Consider the following 19,596-nt stretch of genomic DNA (forward strand, 5'->3'; position numbering starts at 1 on the left):
GGAAAAGACCCTAAATCCTCTTGAGGAGAGCAGACGAGACAGAACTTTTGCATAAACCAGTGGATGATGTAATACACAGCTCAATCCCTCAGTTTTATTGTTAAATTAAAATAACAGAATTCAAAGATTCAAATCAGTCACAGTCCTTACAAGGGCATTGTTCACTGGCAAGCTGCTGTTCTGAACTGACAACAGATCACTTGCTGGCAAAAGCCATGATTTGCTCCTAAAAGAGAAGAAAAAGTAATTTGTAAACTTGTTAACAAGCATACATTCTAGAAAGCAGCTATAGTCTCCTTCCCTTTATATAAATGGACAACAGTTCTTTATCAGCCTTTCTAGCCAAGTGCAGAGCACCTACCCCTGTATGCTAGAAAATTAAAGAAGTTAAAGCATTCTTTTCCTTCTCAAGTAGGGCAAAACAGAGGTGTTACCAACAGGTTCTATGCTCAGAAAAAGAGGTCTTCATTTGGTTTTCTGCTTTAAACAGGAAAAAAAAAAAATCTGAGCACTGAACCAGCAGCACAGTCCTCCTTTTAGTGCAACTAATAAAGACATCTTGTCAATGGCAGCTACTACGCCTTAGGAATTTACTGCTCTTCAACTCGGGTAGTGTCTTAACTGTGACAATAACACAAAGGAAACAGGCCACCTGTATTTAACAGAAGGCACCTTGATTTGTGGGATAAAACATTCAAATCCAGACATGAGGAATGTAATTTGAGGGTGCTTGGGAGCTTTGAGAACAGGTGGCTTAAGAAAACTTGTGAAAATCTAGCAACTAGGTCAAGATGGTGCAGAATTTAGGCAGACAGGCTGCAAACAGAGGGTCTGTGTTTAAGACAACCTCCTCACTGCTGCCTTCCTCAGGTAACTTTCATTATAGAGACCTGCACTTCTGCCATGAGGGAACAATTTCACAAGGCAAAATGGCACAGAAACAGGTAACTTGTTTGAGCCCTGCAACACATCTGTCAAGCCACCTGATGTCTTATTCTTAGTGAAGATGTTTCTTCATAGGGCTGGGGTTTTATAGTGCATTTCTCAAATGCAATTTGAGGTTCCACATTTTCATTCCATAGCAAAATAAGGTCAAAGACTTCTAGTGACTTCTAACATCTAACTACTGATAGAGAGTATACACACTTGGATCTCTTATCTTCCCTTTTGCTGCAGGAGAAACCAGTTACTACTGAGCCATAATTTAGGAACTACTTAGACTCATTCAAGACAAAAAAACCTCAGTTTGAACAAGTCGCATTATCCAACCAAAAATGTTTCATTTAAAAGAAAAAAAGTCTTCACAGCTTGTGTATGTTTCATGAACAGTTCTGGACTCTTCCTACAGCCCTCACCGAAGTGAGATTCTTACTTTGACAGGAGGCAGGGCATTTGTTGCTTGCAATCCCCATGTCCTCAGCAACACCAAGGGAGCCAGCCTTGTGGAGTAAAGCTTCTTTAGCACATCAATAGCAGCTATCAAGGAGACATTGTGCCTCTGACGTTCTGTCTCAAACTTTAAGAGATGTTTTAAGGAGCCTGGAAGAGATAATTGAATGCTTCTATTAAAACTGTCTCCCACAAACAATTGTGCATCTTATCTGTATAGCAGTCTCCACTGACAACTGAAAACACAAAGAGAACAGAGAAATGGTCCATCTTAATAAAGGCCTCCTTCCATCACCTCCTACTCTTCATCTCTTTAACTACCATCCTGCAGAATTTTTTTTTAAAGCAGCTTTGAGATTTGTGGGATGGAAACTGCATCCAAGAATCTTTAACTGCTCCACAGCCAACAGACATCAGAACAGTTCTGCTTCAAAAATGCTTGTGCCTTTCAAACACAAGATAGCAGCACACTTAACCTGCAACAGAGGTAATGCTTGTCATGATGTATAGCAGCAAAGGCCTGCAAGACTAATCATCTTACTGCCACTTCATTGTCTTGGATCCTTACCCAGATCGCTCCCATTGAAGGCTGCTGCACTGAGGTGATGAGCTAAACAAGCAATATCACCAAAGCCCAGGTTTACACCTTGTCCTGCAAGTGGGTGGACTCTGTGTGCTGCATCCCTGGAGCAAGAGAAGACAGAAATTTATATCCCTTCTTGAAGAAAGCCGTAATGGCTAACAAACCCCAGAAGGGATCAGTATAGCACTCCTCACCGCTTTGCAAGGAACACCACCCTACAGCAGCAAATAAGCTTTATCCAGTACCTCCTTGCATGCTATGCTGAACTACCTGACTGCCTCTCCCGTTGTAAGAAGCAAGACAAAGGGGAGATAACAAAAAGCAGTTCTGAAAGGAAAAGTTATAAAGAGGTGACTAGCCAAAGTCCTCTCTCAGATCACTTGTGGAACAGGCCTTAATGTTTTTGTAAGTGACCTTGGCACAACAGGAGGTATATCATTGGCACATTTCTCAAACACAAAGCACACATTATGCATACAAAGGAGAAGTGGGATATCATTGAATAGAAACAAAATCAGGTTCTTTTATGAGCAGACTCGTCTAAAGGACAAAGCCAGACATATTGATAAGGGAGTCTTAAAGTTAGAGAAATTAAATGAAGTTTGAGTATGAAATTTAAGATCATGCACTTTAACAAGCTATAAAGCACAGAGTGCTCCCAAGCACAGAGTGGTTCACAAGTTGGAAAGGTGAAAAGTATCTGAAGTATAATACAACATCCAAGAATTACTATAAGCTACCAGTATATTGCAGCTGTGGCGGAGAAAAAAGTACATGCAACCTTAGAATGTAAAAGATGAGACATTTTCCTGTTTTCTATAGGCCACCGTACAAAAGCCTATGACATGCCATCTAGAATAATTTGTATGTTTCGTTGTTTGTGTTCAAGAAAGGTGAGTTTAAAACTCAAACTGGTACACAGAATGGCTGCTACAATGTTTGGGGAAGTACAGGTCCAGCATGAGATACTGGATTGTTTCACTGGACTACACGAACCAGAAGAAGGAAATAATTATCTCGCAATTTACATAGAAAGCAGACACAATGGATGGAGAGCTACTCATACAAAAGGACTTTGTTGGCACAAGAGCACACAGTACAAACTGGGCCTGGGTAAAGTCAAACTGAAACTATTAATTATTTCTAACCATCTAATTTGTTTACTGGGAGTCAATATACGCTCATCACTTCTAACCACATGCCACCCACTCACACAAGGGCTACTGTTGGGGATCTTACCCAATAAGAGCCACGCGGTGCCGGACATACTCTGTTGCATGCCCCATTCCAAGAGGGAACATGGCTCGGCTGTCTGGATCTACTTTAGCAATGCTCGGGGGCAGCTGACGGACTGCAGTGCCTGAGGGTTTCAGGAGTGAAACAGCAGATCGAAACATGGCCCCAGCAGTATCAATGAAGTCAGAGTGGTTTATGTTGCTCCACTGAAAAAAACAAACAAATCCTTAGATGTTAACCCAAACTAAACATATAAAAATCCAGCTGAAAAAAATCTGAATGAGCTCCAAATACTGAATTTTAACCACTTGGACAAAACTATACAGTAGAAGAAACTATCTTCATCTATTAGGACATACAAGTTTCCAACTAGGATGAGCCTACCCTTCCCTCCTTTCGGAAAGTTAGTTCAACGTCTGTGACTTTCAGAACTAACCTAATTCAGTCCCAAGGGATCATCCTTTCTTTGCTAAGTGCCTTTTTAATATCGTCCTCACCAGAGGAAGGAACTTGAGAATCCACCTCTCCCATTACTATCCTTTAAGCTGTAGGGTTCCACTGTATTTCTTGTGACTACAAGAAAGCCTCATACCCGCCACAAGGCTGATACTCACAAAAGCAGAGTTGATGCTATCCACAAAACTTTCCTCATCCATAGTGAGAAGTTCCGATGCATGTTCATGAGATGTAGACCAGACCAGAGAGCTCACAGTGTCAGACAGCTAGTTTAAGAGAATGTCATAGGTAAGTATCAAGAGAAAAAGAGGCAAAAATAAATGATGACTGCAAGGATTTCTCTACTGCCCTGCCCCACACCACTCCTTCTGCGCTTTACTCTTCCATCCCAACTTGCTGCAAGTGGGAAATACCAAGGATAAAGTGAGACTGCAGAAGAGGAAAACAAATGCAATAACTGAAAAGGGCGGATGTACAGAATTTTAAGAGACAAAACTAACACAGAAAGGCACAGACAGAAATAAAGTTCCTAGAAAAGGACAGAAAAAAAAAAAATACAGAGACTACAAGTCATCTTACCGGAAGAAGCGCAATTGGCCCTGTGGGAAGGAACCTCTGCCAGGCTACATTATTGTCTGTGGCCTACAGTGGAAAGAAGCAAGTGGACAGTTATGAACTAGTGACCTGGATCACCTGCTTAAGCTGTTCTGCTGCTTATGGAAGAGTCAATTAGTAGAATTTCACCTCAGACAAATGAAGAGTTGCCACCACGGCTGACTGGTCATACTGATGCTCAATGTTCTTAATTTCAGCTTCCTTTCGGACTACAGAGTTATGACCATCTGCACCAATCTGCAAAACAGAGAGAGAGAGATAGAAAGCAATCTCTTCAGCAGCTCCTAAGAAAGCCAATATTCCAGTCTACAAACCGCAGCCTGCACATACACATTTTTTGTTTATTCGGGGGCGGGGGGGGGAATTCCCCAAAACCAGAAAAGTTGGCCCCTTCTGCTCTTGTCCAATTCAGCACAGTCTTCCTGCATCAGGTACAGAAAAGGCTATGCACTGTGTCCCATAGCATCTCTGACAGAGTTAGCCACTCACCTCACTCAAGCCCTCCACGTGGGTGGAGCGGCACACACGGAATCAGAACAAAATCCAGTGGAAAGGACTTGGGTGAGAGATGACGCCTGATCAACAGAAATAAAAAGTTTAGTTACCAGCAGTTTGGTCTGAAGTCTGCGTCCATCAGCTAACTCAATTTGGACCCAAGGGCTTGTGTCACAGCTGTAAGAGGAAAGGGGCCAGGTATACCCGACTGCTCTGCTCCTGTAGAAAACCTCCACCCGGTCTGATGGGAACACAAAGTACCATGGTCACAGCATGATACAGACATGAAAAAAAGGAAACATCACTACAACAGCAAAGGCCATGCATGTCTTAATGGCACGCTAAGAGCTGACCCTACAATTGTCAAGGCACCCTGAAAGAACAGATCTGGTCAACCCTTTGTCACTGCAAGGCCTGCTCTGCATAGAAAGCTACAGATCTTTTCATTAAGTCTATTTTTGGAGAAACTATATTCTGGAGAGCTACATATGAAACTGTTTTCTTGCCGTGTAGCCTTCAGAAGACAGATTTCTTCCTCCTCCACCCCCCACCCCATTTCAAGAAGCTGCCTATGTCTCAGAGTTACTTGTTAGATGAATTCTCTTTCTCCCTCTCATAACTTAGCACACACAACAGAAGGCAAGTAACTGAAAGCTCTCTGCGGGAAATATAATATTAAAGAAGTTGTCCACTACCTGCTACTGCATCTAACTGTTTTGTGAGAGCAGACATAATGACATCATTCTCCACTATGTAACCCATGTCATCTAAGTCATCTTTCTCAAAAACGATCATGGCTTCAGAACAAGCATCCCACACCTACAAAGAAAAAAAATACATTACATGAAGCTACATGATAAAGAAGTGTTGTTCCTCTCGGGGCTATGAATGTATCCATCTTAACGAGAAAAGGACTTGGCAATCTAGAAGTACAGAACTAGAGGAAACATCCTGGATTACCATTCACGCACAGCTACTGAAGTACATCACATAATTCCTTTCATACAATGATCTAGCTTCATGTAAAAAACTAATTGCAAAGAAAGTTTTTTTTATCCCTACTTTCCTGTTGCATAATTAACATATAAAGCTACGCTACCACCTTGTTGTGGTTTAACCCCAGCAGGCAGCTCAGAACCACACAGCTGCTCGCTCACTCACTCCCCTGCAGTGGGACAGGGGAGAGAATTAGAAGGGTCAAAGTGCAAAAACTCATGGGTTGAGATAAAGACAGTTTAATAGCTAAAGCAAACGCTGTGTGCACAAGCAAAGCATATTCACTACTTCCCATAGGCAGGCAGGTGCTCAGCCATCTCCAGGAAAGCAGGGCTCCATCATGTGTAACTTCCTTGGAAAGACAAATGCCATCACTCCAAATGTCCCCCCTTCCGCCTTCTTCCCCCAGCTTTTATTGCTGAGCATGATGTTATACAGTGTGGGATATCCCTGTGGTCAGTTGGGGTCAGCTGTCCTGGCTGTGTCCCCTCCCAGCTTCTTGTGCACCCCCAGCCTACTTGCTGGCAGGGCAGTGCGAGAAACAGGGACTGCCTTGGTGCTGTGTAAGCACCGTTCAGCAATAGCTAATATGTGCCTGTGTTATCAACGGTTTTCATCACAAATCCAAAACACAGCACCGTACAAGCTACTATGAAGAAAATTAACTCTATCCCAGCCAAAACCAATACACACCTTTACCTTTATTTCCTGACTAGTACCCATGCCTCAACATCTACAGCTTCCATTAGAAATCAACCTTTCATCCTGTATCATCAACACTCTGAGGAAGGGTATTTCTGAGTAGACTGCTACCCCCCAAAAAGTAACAGGAATCATCATAAGCGTGACCTGCCCTTTGCCAAAGAAAAAAACCTTTGGATCATTAATGTAAGTACTTCTGAGAATTCAAAGGAGACAGACACATAGTATATTTGCAGCCCTAAGTAAGGCACCTGCATTCGCCGGAATGGTTTGAGTCTCAGGCTGCAGACATGATCCCAGGCACCAAAACCTGAAAAAGGACACAAATGCACGGAGATACAGGTTCACATGTGACATTGAGACCCAAACAAAACTGAAGCTCAGTCCACACTCTCCTCCTCCCTCCCTGACTATCAGTGCCCAGACTTTGCTTGCAACATCCCTAGACAGGACCAGGTCTGCCTCAATACTTTCACAGCTCCGGCATCACATTATTTTACTGTTAACACAAGCCAGTAGAAAAGAAACAAGAACTTTGCTTTCATGAACGCTGTGACTTAACAGTCAACTCTCACTGTCCTATCACTGAGTAATAAAACAGACACAGAAATGCACAGCCATCATTGTTCAGAACATTTCTTTCTCTGTAAGGAATCAAGGCTCAAATCTCTCTTTAAAATGAAAATTAATCAGAAGTGAGTTACCAGACTACAGAGCACTGAGTACGTGCTTCTTTTGTGAACAGAACATTCCCTGATGCTGTAGAGAGCACCGTACAACCTTTCACTAGCCTACTGTCACAAATATTTATATAACAAATCAGACCAAGATACCAGAACACAGATCCCTGTTATCGAGAGAAGCCTGGTTTAATCACCACAATTCAGCATATAGAATACTAAGAGACAAAGGGAAATAATTCCATCGAGTTTAGGATGAAGGCAGCAAATGATCAAAGGAGTTTTGTTTAAACAAAATAAAACCAACTCAAATATACTGTTAAAAATGCAAACAACAGAAATGATACTTACTGCTTAGGAGGGTTGCTGATCCTGGGGAGATGGAACTGACCCTGTTGCTGTAACTGTCTGGCATGCGATCATATTCTTTCCTAGGACCAGCCTCCAACAAAGCAATCTTCTTATCATGGAAGTGGATATCATGCCCTAAAATAAGCAAATATACGCTTTGTTACAATGCTCCTGCCAAAAATCTCATTTCTTATTTCGGTATCAGTAATGCCTATGCGTTTTTGTAGTAAGACAGAGTAGATGCAAAACTTAATAAACGCATTTACAATATAGGTTTTGACCAGGCAGGTAAACTTTTGTATTTTAAAGCTTTATGACTACAATCCCGTTACTGAGATGAACAACCCTTTTGCAGTTAAAGCATGGATTAAACATTTTCTTTTTTTACAAAGTTTACATTTCTGTACAAATTTGTGCCTATTTTGTTATGAAAGTTCATTACTGAAGTATTAACAAGTGAAATCTGCAATGTTTACTCCACGCACAGAACACATTTTTCAGACCTTAAACATGAATTCACCTATTAGAACAAGAGATCAAAATAAAAATTCTATGATACTTAGCAACTACATTAATGTTTTCGTTATCCTTATATTCTGACAGTGGAATAGCACAGGCAGTTTAGACTTTCACTTTCAGTTAAAGAGAACAGAAAAAAAAATCAAGAGATGACTCAAGTAAAGAGTAAATCACACTACAGCTGAATTAGCCGTGCTTGTTGCATCTGACCGCTATGGCTGCGGAAGGTACCGAGACCCGAAATGGTGTCCTTGTAACATCCAGAGTTTACTACTACAACAGTCCCAATAACAGCAGTATCCTGAACATATTTTCTAGATTATACATAACATAACCTCATCTCTTGAAAGGTCTCAAACCTTCATCTTAGCCTTAGATATCACTGCTGGAGGGGATCCTTAAGCTGTCTCAATTCCGCTGTGGTCTTGTTTAACAATACAAGCAGAACAATGATAAGTTTGCAAGATAAACCCTTATACATGAAAAGCACTTATTGCTCAGGATCTTTGCTCTTTTGCTCTTCTTTGCACTCTTTAGGCTTCTGTCACTATTACACCCTTCTGAATCAATGTTCCAAATAAAGCAGCAGCCAGTACTTTCAGGGTCTCTAGTGATGCAAACCAAGCACAAATCCATTTTAATTTAGTAGTCCAGTGTTTAACATACAGGGTTGGAGAATGAAACTTAGGATCAGAAACACATTTTCAACTATAGCTGAAATTATCCATCAGTGATTTAAGGGTGACCATGTTTGACAGGAACGCTACAAGTAGTCTACAGAATTCAAACTGATGGCTACACGAATATATATACACACACATAAATAAATAGGACATGGCTTATCATAACGATCAGCTAACCAAACAGCTTTAAGCCAACTTTAGAGTGCTGTCACAAGGGGACGCAGGAATAAGGAAATTCCACAATGGGGTCTCGAACATTAAGGGCCTAAATGGTAACTATATAGTTATCTCACACTATCACCAACACGGATTAAATAATTACGGTCAACTTATAACAGTACCCGATACTCCACGCACTGAAACACGAAGGTTTTGGGAAAGCTCCCAGTTTGAAGTTTTTCGCGGAGCTGGTGAGACAGCGAGGACAGCGGGACACAAAAACCCACGACTGGCTGAACTCACAAAACCGGGTGCGGGAGGCCCGAAGACCTCCGAGACCTCACACCACCGCGGCAGGGGTGGGAGGCCCGAAGACCGCCGCCGGTCGTGCGGCCGTGACCGCAGCCCCCCGCGGGGACGGCAGCGGGCCGGGCCGACGGCACCTGCGGCGCCGCCCGGAGCGGGCGGGAAGGTCACAGCCTTACCCAGCACGGCGGCCATGGCGCTCCCGACCATACCCCCGCCCGACACCACCACATCGTAGAGCGGGGCGGCGGCGGCCACAGAGCGGAGCGGAACCCGCGGGCCGGCCCACAACCGCCCACTCAGCGGAGCCAGCAAGCCCCGACCGCACACGGCCGCCATCACTGCGGAAGTGACGACGCGCCACCCGCCTCCGAGCGGAAGCCGCTCCGAGAAACCATGACAACGCAGCCTGCTCGGGGGGCGGGCACTACACAAAACACCTCTTCCCGAGCACCAATGAGCCAACGGCGGCTGTCCGATTTGGAGTCCGATTGGCTGCTTGGGGCCAAAAAGGCGGGCCTAGAGAGCCGTCGGCTTCGCTGATTGGCGGGAGCAGGCATCGGTGCCGTTGGAGGGCTGAGGCGGCGGCCTGCAGGTGAGGGCAGGGCCCGGCCTCGGCCCTCCCGGCTTTACCTCAGCCCCGGCGGCGGCCCTGTCGCCGGCGCCGGGGCTGAGGTAAAGCCGGGAGGGCCGAGGCCGGGCCTGGAGTTTGGGGTCGCACCCCCGAAACGACCCACTTCTTCATTTTTTAAATTTTTGTTTTCCCCCTTCCAGGTGACACGACATCCCCTCAGGCTGTAACGGAACAACTCCTGCGTCTCCTGCCACCGGCCGAGGAGCTGGGAGCGGCTTCTCGGGATGGGAGGCCGGAGGTCTCCGTTAGAACTGGGCTTAGCCTACCAGGCAAAGTTAAAGGGTGACGACCTCGGGGTATCCGAAGAGGACGAGGAGCTCGAGGGTTTCAGGCGGGAGGCGGCAGTCCTGCGTGAGAAGCTGTGGGAGGCTCTCAGGTAGGATGGTACCTGGTAAGGATGGCAGAATGGCATGCGGGATTCCTGCTGCTTCTGACCAGTGACGAGGTGGAGCTTGAAGTGCCGAGATGCATGTATATAGTACCAAAACACTGGTCACAAATGTATTCACACATGGGAGGATGGGGCCAACAGGCACACACGTAAGCAGCATTCACGTAAAACATGAACAGCACAAATCCCGTTCCTGCTCATCAGCTAATCACGCTTAAAATTTGCTAGCAGATCACACACATTTCTATCCAGCATCCAGTCTTCAGAGCTGTGGTCTCTGCAACATCTAGCTCTCAGACCTCTCTTCTTTCTCTGTGGTTAGTCCAGCTTGAAGTTCACTATTCACTAGCAGATCACACACACGTGCTCTTACACAGGAAATTTTATGAAGAACAGACTGCAGCAATCACTAGGCAAGTGTATTGACCATGAGCCTGTTTACACATGATCGGCACCCTGTGTTTCCCCCTTTTTTCCATTTGCCTGTTCTTGGTCCACCCCGATCCACCTTGATCTTTCCTTTTACCTGCATTTATTCCTTCCCTAAATATCTCGTAAGTTTTACTCAGTTTCACAATTGCCCTCAAACATCCTCTGAGAAGTTTGCTATATCAGTGAGACCCATGATAGTCTTGGTCTTCTTATCAGCTACAAAGTTTCCAGCTGAACCTCTCAAGAGTTGCACGAAAGCTGTTCCTTGCAATGGCTCTTCCATCAGCGTCTTAGGAATGATGGTGTTTGGTACTGTTTGTTAGGATTTGTGCATCTGTGCACCTAAATTATTGCCTCTCCTGAGTTTGTCTTTTATGTTGAGTAGCTATCAGCCATATGTCCCTGAAGTTGGAACTTTCTGGTTTACTTGTGGCCTTTCTGGCAATGGAGTGCTAGCAGGATAATAAACTGCATTACAAAGCTAAGTAGGCATAACCACCATTTTATACGTGGAAAATGGAAAACAAGCAAAGCTCTGCTCACAAACTTTGGTAGCAAAGGAAAATATAGAGCCCGAGAACGATAAGCCCTAGGCCTGTCTTTTAAAGACCAGCTCAGCTTACGGTGTCTTTCTCTTAATCAACAGTGTCTCCCTTCTTTTAATTCTATTTTTTTAATAATTTCACTTATTTCCCCTTCATAATGTCTTTGTCTTAGTCGTACATCTGGTAACAAAAGGCAGTCCAGTTCTTTGATCGACCTCACCTCTGACAGTACCTGGGATCAGCAAAAGCCTCACTTGTTTCCTAAATCCCACCTGAGGCCCAAAAGCGCTTCATCTCCCTGGATTCCTTCCATCACCATCCCTCAGCCTTTCGAAATGACACTGCGGGAAGCTCGCAAAAAGTCCCAGTTGATGAAGTCATGTGTGTTTCTTGAACTAGACAAACAGAGAGACAAAAGGCAAAGCCAGGATGAAGCTGAATGTCAGAAGCAATTCCGGGCACAACCTGTACCTGCCCATGTGTTTCTGCCCCTTTATCAGGAAATAATGGAGCAGAATGAGATTCGCAGGCAAATAGCAACACAGAAGAGAAAAGAGCTGCTACTTTCAACCCAACGGCCCTTCAGTTTCCTGGAGAAGGAGGAGAAAAAGAAAGAAGCAATCAGACAAAAGTTCCTGGCAGCAGCAGCCCCAAATGAGAGCTCCAAACAGAAGCAAGCCACTAAAAAAGTTCCTAAATCTACTTATGACCCACTTCTTGGAGATAAACTCAAAGGTAAAATGCCAGGGCTCTTCCTGTAAAAACAGCTTCCTGCCTGTCCCTCACTGTCTCCATGCTGGGAGGTAGGATCATGGCCCACAGGGTGTCACTTGGAGTATAAAGCCAATATCATTACATCCCCTGGTGTCTCCTGTGTATCACTGGTCATTACATTTCATCTAGATACCCTTACAGCAGAGTGTCCTAAATTTACTAGTCTTGTATCAGTGTCAGTAGCAGCAGTTCTGTGCCACTCCCCAGCACACATGGGTACACTGAGCTCTTCAGATGGTTTTCCCCACCCCTTTTGCTGCAAATCATGACAGTTTGGGAATCCTTCCCTGCACTGGATTCTATACCTTTGGTTACGGTAAAGGGACTGAGATGACTTGTGGCACAAACGTGAAGACATATGTAGTGCCAGAAGTGTCCAAGGTCCATGCAGTATCTTGGAACTGACAATTTTACTCCCACCCAAGTGATCTGTGCTGCACAGAACCCCTAGGAGAAAAATATCTCCTGAGTCCAAATCAGCCAATTAGTTCAGTTCTAAGGGATAGTGCAGTAGTCCAGTCTCTCCTGCCATCCTCTGATCTTTTCAGTTGCCTTCCCACGTGCTTTCCACCTTAAGTGCTAAAACAGGGGATGTAGGTGCCAGGACCATTCTAGTCAGAGGGACAGCCAAGGACATTTTCTTGATGCTCACTTTATTTCAGATGGCTTAAGCCCCCACAGTTATAAGTTTGAAGTAAGCAATACAAACTTCACACTTGAATATAGGAACTAAATCAGTCCTTTATAATTCTCATTGCTTTTCTCACCCCTTTCTTTTTTTTACTGTTTCCCACAGATTTGTTCTTGAGTATACACCAGTTAAGTTTTCATCAGAAAACATTTGTTGTGGTGTGCTAAACTAAATAGATTAGAAAGGTAAAAGAGCAAAGGATGAGCCATTGTTCTGTTTCTATCTGGTATATGAGAAGGGAGGAGGAATGAACATTTCATACCTCAGCCAATGCAAACTTATAAGCGGTCTCAAAAATAGTCTTATTTTGCAAACAGCAGTATTGATTTTTTTTTTCTAAGAGCAAAAAACCAACACACAGCCAACTGTTTTGTCTTCATTTTCACAAATATTTAGCGCTGCACAGGAAAGGACTCAGTTTGACGCTGTACCCTGAAACACATTCTTTCTATGGAGTTTGTCACAGAAGTCACAAGACATGATCCATCCACCAAATGCTCCTTACTTAAAATCTTTTCCAATATAGACAAACACTGCTGCATATTACATAGAAAAGCCATCATCCGTTACAAGTATATTTGAACAGCCCACTTCGATCACACAGTCAACATAATGACATAAAGCCCCACATGAAAAGTAGAACCTTGATTAACACAGTACTTCTGCAAGACAAAGGGCACAAGTTATCTGGTACCCCTAAGAATAGGAACAGGAGAAGGCCTGTTCAGTAACTTACTCTGATAAGTGAAAGAGATATCTGGAGATTAATGCCTAAGAAAGAGACTCTACCATGTTTTTTCCGGTATCTTTAAATTTTTTTTCCTGGGAGGCAGAGGAGAGTGAGGCTGGAAAGTGGGGAAAGAGAACACAGGATATCTGGTCTCTTCTATATGTGTAGCTGCCACCCTAAAGAAAAATTTAGAGTTGTGCAGTGGCAATTTCACAGCCTTTTATGTCACTCATATTCTTCTTATTGCTTTGCTTTTGATTCATTAGAAGCTGAACTCTACAGAGAAATCCGCATTCAAATGAGAGCGAAGGATTTGCTTGAGAGCTCTGTAGCTCCTATAGATACGAGCAACTGTCGGAGGGAGCCTCAGTTCCGAACTGCCACTAAAACTAAGCAGGAAAGACTTGGCTTCTTGCAGGACAAAAGTTTCAGCTTCAAGCCAAGGATTAATCCAACAATACCGGATTTTGAAGGACTTTACTGGGCATTTCAGAGGGAAGCAGTAAGGAGACAAGAAATCAAAGAGGCAACTCGTAATAAGCCATTCAAGCTAAGAACCTCCAATCTCCATGGCAGGCAGAGGCAGGCTAATGAAAAGATAAAGGTGAGATGACTGGATATTTCTGTGGTACTACTTTCTCCAATCAAGATAGCAACTTCTTAAATTTATAGCATTTATTTATGGATGGTTAATGTCCTGTGACCTCTGTTGTTGTCTTGGGAGTACTGCAGAATTCTACGACAAACCAGAGAACAAAATTCTACACAGAGATGAGCTATGACAGCTAAGGCTCAACCACCCTTCCATGCTCTTAATCACGTCTCCTTCCCCTCATTCCCTCATCCCCTCCCCATGTAAATCCCTACTGATGGAAGAGAGAAGAATGAGTGCATTGCTCACGTACCCCAACTGTTCTCTTTGTAGACAAAGAAGAGAGGAGATTCTGTACTATGAACAAACACACTGAATAGAGTTCCATTTTTTTCAGGATTCTCATCAACTTTCCAAGGTTTCAGTACAAAAAAGTCATTCTCTGACCGGAGTTTCCTCTCTCTCTTCCAACACTCTTCCAGTGCATATTACAGATGCAACTAGAAAAAGGGAATCTGCTATTAGGTAAGTAGAAAAGTTTGTCTACAAGACCATACACCAACTAATGACTAAAATGGAGGGAAAAAAGTCAGTGTTTTCCCTCATCACATCAACTACATCAATAATACTTTTCCTAAATGTTTCTCTGTCTTCTTTCTTTGCTAATTCTTCCCCTGCTTCCCAGTTGATTTGGGAGCTGCAGACTCGTATGTCTGAAATTTTGCTTTTTTCCTTAGAGGACTACAAAAGTGAAATTCCCCAGTAGCATGTAGTCTGGCTAGTCTTAGGTGAGCTCATTAGTAACTTTTTTCTATACAGATACTCCCAAGATAACAAAAAGGAAGGGGACAAAGAAGGAATTTATTGGCTGGAGAAACAGAAAAAGAAATGTCAAGCTATCCGAAAGTCAGTGAACAGCCGAGCAAAAGCCCTGGATCCACATAAAAGTTTGGAGGAAACGCACAAGGAGAAGTTCAAGCAGAACTGGTCAGTATCCTATTCTGCACAGAAATAACCATTTGCTCTAGTAACTGGGGATCATCGGATAATTCTTTAGGAGGAATTCAGTCTAAGAACATTCGTAGCCCAACTTTTTTGGTTGTCATAACCATTCCACATTCATTTGGATTTCTTGACAATTCCACGCTACCCCTTCCATACAGAACAGCTTCCTTTAGATTAACATTTGTAGAAACTAATTTGTACAAACCAATTTGTACAAACCAACTGAAATGTGTAATTTGGTAAGGCACACATGAGACAAGGTTTTCTAAAAGTGTGAACACTGGTTCTCTGCTTACAGTCTAGTAGTAAAGCTTTGCTAATAGGTCCATAACTTGTCAGCAATAGGATTTTTTTTGCCCACCATTCTGAATCTAGGGAATTATCAGAGCTATTTAAAGGACAAAACAGTTATTGAGAATTCCTCGTTCCTCATGAGCTACAGTCAGAGGGAACCGGCATTAGACAGGCAACTTTTCCATTTCAGGCAAAACATGAGAGAGAGAACAAAGGAATACAGAAAGGAGCTGGAAGAAATGCAGCTGCGAGTCAAGAATAGACCATACCTCTTTGAACAGGTCACCAAGGTAACTGGTCAAAGTTCCAGACTGTTTCTGGGTGACAGGATACATTGTCTTTCATTTAAGACAGGCATGAAGAAATCTAGTCTCAAGTCAATTCACAGATAAGAAGGTGCAAATGGTTGCATAGTCTCTTGACTACACTCAAAATAACACATGGAAGGGCCACCCAAGTGTAATTTAAATTCCTTCCCACCAGTTGAAAAAACACTCAGTCTTGGTTGTAGAGCTTTCCAGTCCCTAGTATATATTGCAATCAAAATATATAGTCTGATCAAAATCAAGGCCTTATCACACCAGAAATTATATGAATACCTATTCTGCACCTGAATACCATAGCCTATAGTCCAGAAATTTTAAACTTTTTTTTCTTAAAACCCTCTCCAGTTGAGCACTTTTTCTTTGTACCTCTAGTGCTACTAGAAAAACATTAATGACAGTTATGTCACTTATATCATCTGCAAGCTCTGCTACCTGGGGATGTGTTCAGCACATCTCATCCATCACAGCTGCAAATCTGTATTGCACTTGAGGTGTAGATGCAATCTTTACTCTCTATAAAGTATCTTTTTTCCCTGGGTTTTCTCTTTCAGTTCTGTCTCCTTGCAGGGATGGTATCTGGTTAGAGACATAGTGACAATACATTGACAATATGCTGATTTAAGATTTCTCAACAGAAAGTACCCTCCTGGGTCAGACTTTCTGTTCAGATGAGTGTTAATGGAGGCAGAGAACACATTTGTATGATAAATATTGGTAACATTCCTGTTTGCCAGGCTGATAAGGATTCACCAGTATTGATAGCATTCACTCATGTTGAGATAAGACTTCTGTCCTACCATATAGAACACCTTAATCTTTAGGAACTGGTCAATCCCTCTAGAAAACTGTCATCTCAGACTATATTAATTAGCAAGGTTTATTTGGAGGCAATGGGGATATAGGATCAAGGATGCTTGGTTTTCAGTTTCATGAAGATGAGCTGATAGGAAGCTATTTCACAGGTGCTCTCCATTTATTGAACTCCACTTGTTGTTAGTACTTACAAATTACAAGCAGACATGTTTACAGAATTTCTCACAACCCTTTTTTGCACATGTTCTCAGTTTGAGTGTCAGTCAGGGCTCAGACACGAGTATGCTAGTCTGGTAAGACTGGAATGCTGTAGAAGCAGAACAGAATAAGGAAGAAAAAAAAGAACAGAAGCAGGAAAAGGTGAGCTCTGGCCTTGAGAAATGCGAAACGTTGTCCTAGTATTTGGGTTTGGTACTGTACTGGATGGATGACAAAAATGTCGGACAGGGGCTTTGCTCTCATTCTCATTAGGAGTGTCAGCCATGAACTTTAAAACAACTTAACTGTTATGGGGAAGCCCCAGTTCTATATGCTTACTGTTTTAAGTTTTGATTTCATAGCACGATGCTCGTCAAGGAGCAGAGCGTCGCTACAGACACACCCTCCAGCAGGTTGGGCTAAGCGAAGAATTTGTAAGGAAAAAAGGGAAAGATGCCACTGACTTGCTGGACGAAGAATCTGATGTTCACAGGTAATAAAAACAATGCAATACAGCTCTTTTGCTTTTGACTAAAAGTATTTTCCTTGTTCATGAAAGTGTTCCAGTTTGTATTATCTAGTGTAGGCAAAATTAAATCAACTTCACTCCTCTTATTAAGAATCATGGCTCCTCTATCTTAACTCCTATGACTGCACTGTATTTCTTATGCATGGGGCAAAGCAGCAAGTAAGCACTGCAAACCATTTCCAGTATTAGACAGTCACTGTTTCAGCAGAGCACTCAAGCCTCAGGGTGAAAAGGACAACTGTACTGTACAGGAAGGAGAACCTCAAGAGGAACAGAGCGGAAAGGAAATGGCAACATAAGATCTAGCAGAAGAATCTATTGATCATCTCTTGATTATTTAATTCAAGATTCTCCACATTAATCCTCAGGAACTTTATGGTTTAGGCTGACACTTAAGAATTGCTCTGGGTTAAGTGAGATGTAAGAACTTAGTAAAGGAAAAAAAGACCAGCTGTTGTTTAGAGCATGTCTTGTCCAACCCAGCAAACCCTGCAGCCTCCCTTAGTGTTCACAAGTGTTCCTCATGTCAGCCATTTCCCTTTCTTTAATGGGCAACAAAACAAGTTAAAAAGGTTGAAGCACTATCTTCGGATAAAAGTAGGCATGAAAGACTGAAGAGGTGCATCCTCTCTGTTAGCTCCTTGCATTCATGCCACAGAAGCACACAGAAAGGGGAGAATACCTTTCAGTGTGTTAAACCTTGGTTTAACATGTGGTAGAATGCTTTTAAACAAGGTATTTCTAAAAAAACAAAGAGCAGAATTTGACCTACCTTGGGAGAAGACTCAGAGAAGTCCTTCTCTGGTGTCAACTCTTCATTCGTTCATTCCCAGCTCTGCTCCTTCCTCCCATTAGGAAGAAGCAATAGTCTTTCTATATTAAAAAATCTCCCGTATTTCATTATTTGAAACTGTTTTAACATCTTACCAATTTAGGTCATTAATTTGGCCTGAAAAACAACTGAAATTATGAAGAGGGTTGTAATTAAACAATGCATTGCTTTGGATTGCTGTTATCCTAATTCTACTATTGCTGTGATATCAAAGATGGACTTTGGTGGAAGAAATATTAGGTGTTACCTGTCAGCATGTTGCACTCAAATGCCTGGCGCATCTTGAATGGTATAGTTCACACATTAGTGGTTTTCCTTTACCTGACAGTAACAACAATCTAAAAAATACAAACCCTTACCACCTGGAATGTTTTCTGAGAATTATGACATCAAAGCACTGTGAGATTAAAAAATTTTTAAATCGCTATCATGTTTCTGCATCGTCCAATTTCTTTATCAATCATCTTTTCCTCACTTTTTAAATAGCTGCTGTGTCTCTTTTCACCCGTGTCACCTCAATCCATTTCTCCTTACACTGTAACAACAAAACCTCATCATCAAATCAGAAATACAGTACCTGTTAAGAGCTACCACATTAGATAAAGATATAAAACTGAGATAATGACATTTTTAATCATAAGTACCAGATCCAGGAATTTATGGCCCTGTGGTTTTAGGCTGCTCTATTACACTTCCACAGAGATCAATACATAGCTGAATGCATTGGGCTGCAGCAGTCCTCCTTACCGACTCAATCTCCACACTGAGAAAACACTTAAGCACATGGGAGGGTTCAAGGAAGGCTGTTATCAGTGTGCCAGTTTCTATGTAAGTTTAATTGTGCAGGACACACAAAGGCTCTTCTTTCTCCTGTATCCCCTGGAGAAAAGCAGTAATGGAATCATATTGTCACCATGCCTTGTCACATTGAAAGAAGAAGGAAAGAAGATTTCTTCCATGCCCGAGGTCTGTGGTCTAAAGCCCATTGGGCTTGTATGGATATATCTGGAGCACTGGAAGTGAAATTTTAAAACATACATTTTAAGGGTTATTTACTAAAATTGGTTGCTAATTTCCATAGTAATACTTGATGATGCTAGAAAAAAAAAAAATTCCAAGTATGTGAAGTGTAAAGGAAAACCTTAAGAAAGGAGGAACAAAGGCTTGACTTTAAATTAATATAGGATGTTATGCCATATTCCTTTAACAAATACTAAGGTGACATGCATGAATACAGTAACAGATAAATCGAAGTCTTAATATTGGTCCCTAAACAGAAATTGCTGAAATGGTGATGAAAGTAAAAGCATCAGACTAAGTAACTGAAACTCACTAGCACCTTTCTGCCAAACAAAGTGTTTTTCTGAAAGTAGGATTACACTTCTGTAATCCTAAAAGAGATTTGTAATCTCTTAATGTATCCCAAAAATGGTATGGAAGTAAAGAATTTCAACTTTTGTTCTGGATTTTTGCAGTTTATGAAAAAAATTTGTTATTTTTAGTTAAAAGAATTACAGCCTGTTTAGCTAACCTATAAAAATACTGTAGTAAAGAAGACATCTCACTGGAGCGTCTCCCATCAGCTGATGAGATGGTAGCCAAACCACATCAGATCCTGATTCACAGGTACCTGGTGGAGC

The 19,596-nt window shown here is 42.4% G+C and overlaps 2 protein-coding genes across 4 annotated transcripts; one reads left to right on the top strand and one right to left on the bottom strand.

The window, feature by feature from the left end:
• Positions 1 to 66: 66 nt before the first annotated feature.
• Positions 67 to 9,527, bottom strand: COQ6 (coenzyme Q6, monooxygenase). Its single transcript, XM_069783917.1, has 12 exons — positions 9,350 to 9,527; positions 7,504 to 7,638; positions 6,724 to 6,782; positions 5,470 to 5,593; positions 4,885 to 5,015; positions 4,409 to 4,516; positions 4,244 to 4,306; positions 3,823 to 3,930; positions 3,212 to 3,414; positions 1,958 to 2,073; positions 1,373 to 1,539; positions 67 to 226 (listed from the first exon to the last, which is right to left on the bottom strand). The coding sequence occupies exons 1-12, from the start codon at positions 9,507 to 9,509 to the stop codon at positions 197 to 199; spliced, it is 1,404 nt and encodes a 467-aa protein (XP_069640018.1). The 5' UTR covers positions 9,510 to 9,527; the 3' UTR covers positions 67 to 196.
• Positions 9,528 to 9,777: 250 nt separating this feature from the next.
• Positions 9,778 to 18,383, top strand: FAM161B (FAM161 centrosomal protein B). Of its 3 annotated transcripts, none has more exons than XM_009922521.2 (8): positions 9,784 to 10,180; positions 11,345 to 11,907; positions 13,634 to 13,971; positions 14,357 to 14,484; positions 14,779 to 14,946; positions 15,449 to 15,548; positions 16,958 to 17,088; positions 17,333 to 18,383. In XM_009922521.2, exons 1-8 carry the CDS (start codon positions 10,029 to 10,031, stop codon positions 17,421 to 17,423), a joined length of 1,671 nt encoding a protein of 556 aa, XP_009920823.1. In that variant the 5' UTR covers positions 9,784 to 10,028; the 3' UTR covers positions 17,424 to 18,383. The 3 variants fall into 3 exon arrangements, 2 of the variants coding, with proteins under 2 accessions (XP_009920823.1, XP_069640015.1); XM_069783914.1 differs by having other exon boundaries at positions 9,784 to 10,073; XR_011324734.1 differs by lacking the exon at positions 15,449 to 15,548 and having other exon boundaries at positions 9,778 to 10,180.
• The last annotated feature ends 1,213 nt before the right edge of the window (positions 18,384 to 19,596 follow it).

This window comes from Haliaeetus albicilla, chromosome 5, assembly GCF_947461875.1.
Source record: "Haliaeetus albicilla chromosome 5, bHalAlb1.1, whole genome shotgun sequence".
NCBI classification, from domain to species: Eukaryota; Metazoa; Chordata; class Aves; order Accipitriformes; family Accipitridae; genus Haliaeetus; species Haliaeetus albicilla.

Coding starts and splice junctions, on each gene's coding strand:
- COQ6 (XM_069783917.1), bottom strand. CDS start 9,509: ATGGCGGCCGTGTGCGGTCGGGGCTTGCTGGCTCCGCTGAGTGGGCGG. Junction 3,931..4,243: donor GGCCAATTGCGCTTCTTCCG/GTAAGATGACTT, acceptor CTCTTAAACTAG/CTGTCTGACACTGTGAGCTC. Junction 3,415..3,822: donor ATAGCATCAACTCTGCTTTT/GTGAGTATCAGC, acceptor TGTTTTTTTCAG/TGGAGCAACATAAACCACTC.
- FAM161B (XM_009922521.2), top strand. CDS start 10,029: ATGGGAGGCCGGAGGTCTCCGTTAGAACTGGGCTTAGCCTACCAGGCA. Junction 15,549..16,957: donor TCTTTGAACAGGTCACCAAG/GTAACTGGTCAA, acceptor TTGATTTCATAG/CACGATGCTCGTCAAGGAGC. Junction 17,089..17,332: donor GAAGAATCTGATGTTCACAG/GTAATAAAAACA, acceptor CTGTTTCAGCAG/AGCACTCAAGCCTCAGGGTG.